Raw genomic sequence first — 3,281 nt, 5'->3', positions numbered from 1 at the left:
AGAATTATTATAATTACTACAGAAAAATTATTTATTTTTTTATTTTGAATTAACAAACTGTGTCTAAAGAATAAAAAAGATGTAGTTTAAATATAATTAATAAAATATTTATTCAAAACAAACTAATTATTAAAATTATGAATATTATTAATCATAATAGTTAGATTTACTATTTATGTTAATGTTTAATTAATCACCTTTATTGTTATACACACATAAATATTACAAATCACTTTTGTTTCATGGAAATATTTGTTTTCCTATTTAATATTAAAATATATAATTATTTTGTAATTTAAATTTATATGAGCTATACAAACTATGTCTCACCCTGTTGTTGATCTGCGCGTACTCCAAGTTATGTAGTGTAGCTAAAGAGGTTTAAGAGACTCAAAATCTCATGTCATTCCAAACTCTTCTTGTGAGCCTGCAATTTGATGAAGCCACTATCTATCTCTCTCTTCTTCTGTTCTGTTTTGCTTTCTGTCCGTATCCAAAACCAACGTTTTTTCCATTGCTATTATTAGTACATTGCCAACTCTATCACTGCACATTGAAATATACGCCACCAGATGATGGAGTCAGCAACCCACAAGTCCCACATCGTCAAAAACAATCTTCTCCTCCTCCTCTTCTTCGGCTTATTTCTATGCCTCTCTGCTTCACAATCAAGCGATTCATTCCCGAAAGAAGCCCTCCCCAGCAGGTATGGTTACCTACCAATCAGTCCTACATCTGCTTCTGCGATTTTCTACGCTTTCTATGAAGCCCAAAACACCACTTTGCCACTCTCACAAACCCCACTTCTGATTTGGCTCCAAGGTGGTCCTGGCTGCTCCTCCATGCTTGGCAACTTCTACGAGCTTGGACCATGGCGAGTCACCCAATCCCTCACCCTTCACCTCAACCCTGGTTCTTGGAACAGAATTTTTGGCCTTCTTTTTCTTGATAGTCCCATTGGATCTGGCTTCAGTGTGGCCTCAACCCCACAAGAGATCCCAAGAGATCAAAACACCGTTGCCAAACACCTCTTTGCTGCCATAACCAACTTTCTTCAGCTCGATCCTCTTTTCAACCATCGCCCTATTTATATTACTGGAGAAAGCTATGCCGGCAAGTATGTGCCTGCAATTGGGTACTATATATTGAAGAAAAATGCAGACTTGGAGGGTTCAGAAAGAGTGAATCTGGCCGGTGTAGCTATTGGGGATGGGTTAACAGACCCCGAAACTCAAGTTCTGTCTCATGCTGTGAATGCTTACTATGCTGGATTGATCAACGAGAGGCAGAAGAATGAGTTGGAAAAAGCTCAACTGGAAGCAGTTGGGTTGATCCAGAAGAGGAATTGGAGTGAAGCAGCAGATGCGAGAAACAAGGTGTTGGGAATGTTGCAAGACATGACAGGGTTGGCTACTTTGTACGACTATAGAAGGAAGATTCCGTACGAGGATGATCTGGTTGAACGGTTCTTGAACATTGCGGAGGTGAAGAAGGCACTGGGGGTGAAGGAATCGTTTGTGTATGAGATATGCAGTGATGTTGTCGGGGAGGCATTACATGGTGATGTGATGAAAAGTGTGAAAGAGATGGTGGAATACCTGGTGAGGAAGAGCAGGGTGTTGCTGTATCAAGGTGAGTATGATTTGAGGGATGGAGTTGTCCAAACAGAGGTGTGGGTGAAGACGATGAAATGGGAAGGGATACCACACTTTCTCAATGCTGAAAGGAAGATATGGAAGGTCAATGGAGAGCTTGCTGGGTATGTGCAGAGTTGGACCTCTCTCACCAATGTTGTCGTTTTAGGAGCTGGTCATCTTCTTCCCACCGACCAACCTCTTCATTCTCAAGCTATGATCGAAGATTGGGTTCTCCAAAAGGGTTTGTTTAAAAGCGTGTAGCTTGGATTTTTAATAAATTTAAATGTATTAACTATTATGGGTAACTAAGAAACTAGTCGTTATGAGTGGTTAATGCACTAGCTGTTAGAGTTTAGATAATTAGTAAGTTAGCCGTTTATAGTCGTTGAGAGTACAACAGTCAGGAAATGTGAGTTTATAAATTGTATTATGTATTATATGAATGAACAACAACAGAAAGAGGTGAATAAAGTTTTTTCACAAGCTAGAGAGTTGTTGTCTAAAAGGTGCTAACAAAGTGGTATCAAGAGTTAGTTAGCTTGAGTGTCCAAGTGGAAAAAAGAGAGAGCTAAAGAGTTTTAGTGTTTGAGAAAAGAGAGCTAGAGACCTAAGTGTTTGAGAACAAAGAGAGTGAGATGGCCAGTCTTACAAACAGTGTTTCCCTGCCCAAGTTGACAAAAGCTGTCAACTATGACAATTGGAGTCTCAAAATGAAGGCCTTTCTTGGATCCCAAGAAAATTGGGAGGTGGTTGAAGATGGTTTCTATGAACCAGCCAACACTACAGGTTGGTCAAATGGCCAGTTGAAAGTGTTGAAAGACGCACGTGTGAAGGACAAGGCAACTTTATACATCCTGTACCAAGCTGTGGACGAGTCTGGCTTTGAGAAAATTTCAAGTGCCAAATCTTCAAAAGAAGCGTGGGATATTTTGGAGAAGGCGTATAAGGGAGATGGCCGAGTGAAGCAGGTGCAACTTCAAACATTTAGAGGCGAATTAAAGAGCATGAGGATGAAAGAGATCGAAGGAGTAGCCGAGTACATTACTCGAGTTGAAACCGTGGCAAACCAACTTGCTTGAAACGGAGAGACGTTACCCGCTAGCCGAGTTGTTGAGAAGATCTTGAGGTCATTGACAAACGACTTCGAGAATGTGGTGTGTGCGATTGAGGAGTCCAATGACCTATCAAAGCTCACGGTTGAAGAGCTTGCATGATCTCTTGAAGCACACGAACAACGAAAGAAGTAGAAGTGGAATCCACTTGATCAATTACTCCAAACGAAGATGTCAATTAAAGATGAGAAAGCTCATAACACTCAAGGTAGAGGACGATATCGAGGAGGTATAAGAAGCGATCCTGGTGGTAGAAGCCGAGGACAAGAAGAGAAAGAACAATCCAATCAACAAAATTGACACGGAAGAGGATGAGGTCCATGGAGAGGAGGTTAATCAAGCAACTCAAATGTTGAGTGCTTCAAGTGTGGCAAGATGGTCATTATGCAAAGGAGTGCTACTCGGGCAAGTGTTTCAGTTGTGGTAAGTTTGGACATTTTGCCAAAGATTATATATCTGAAAGTAGAAAGGAAGAGATGATCAACCTCACAAAAGATGTTGAAAAAGAAGCAACATTGTTGATGATGGCGCG

The 3,281-nt window shown here is 40.5% G+C and overlaps 1 protein-coding gene across 1 annotated transcript; it reads left to right on the top strand.

Annotated features, from left to right (window-relative positions):
* Window positions 1-400: 400 nt before the first annotated feature.
* On the top strand, window positions 401-2,124 carry SCPL50 (serine carboxypeptidase-like 50). Its single transcript, XM_028060529.2, has one exon. The coding sequence runs from the start codon at window positions 573-575 to the stop codon at window positions 1,896-1,898; it is 1,326 nt and encodes a 441-aa protein (XP_027916330.1). The 5' UTR covers window positions 401-572; the 3' UTR covers window positions 1,899-2,124.
* The last annotated feature ends 1,157 nt before the right edge of the window (window positions 2,125-3,281 follow it).

Source organism: Vigna unguiculata, chromosome 3, assembly GCF_037176805.1.
Source record: "Vigna unguiculata cultivar grain cowpea cultivar isolate G323 ecotype 2 chromosome 3, ASM3717680v1, whole genome shotgun sequence".
NCBI classification, from domain to species: domain Eukaryota; kingdom Viridiplantae; phylum Streptophyta; class Magnoliopsida; order Fabales; family Fabaceae; genus Vigna; species Vigna unguiculata.
The sequence above is the reverse complement of the archived record's forward strand: the minus strand, read 5'-3'. Positions and strand labels throughout refer to the sequence as shown.

Coding starts and splice junctions, on each gene's coding strand:
- SCPL50 (XM_028060529.2), top strand. CDS start 573: ATGATGGAGTCAGCAACCCACAAGTCCCACATCGTCAAAAACAATCTT.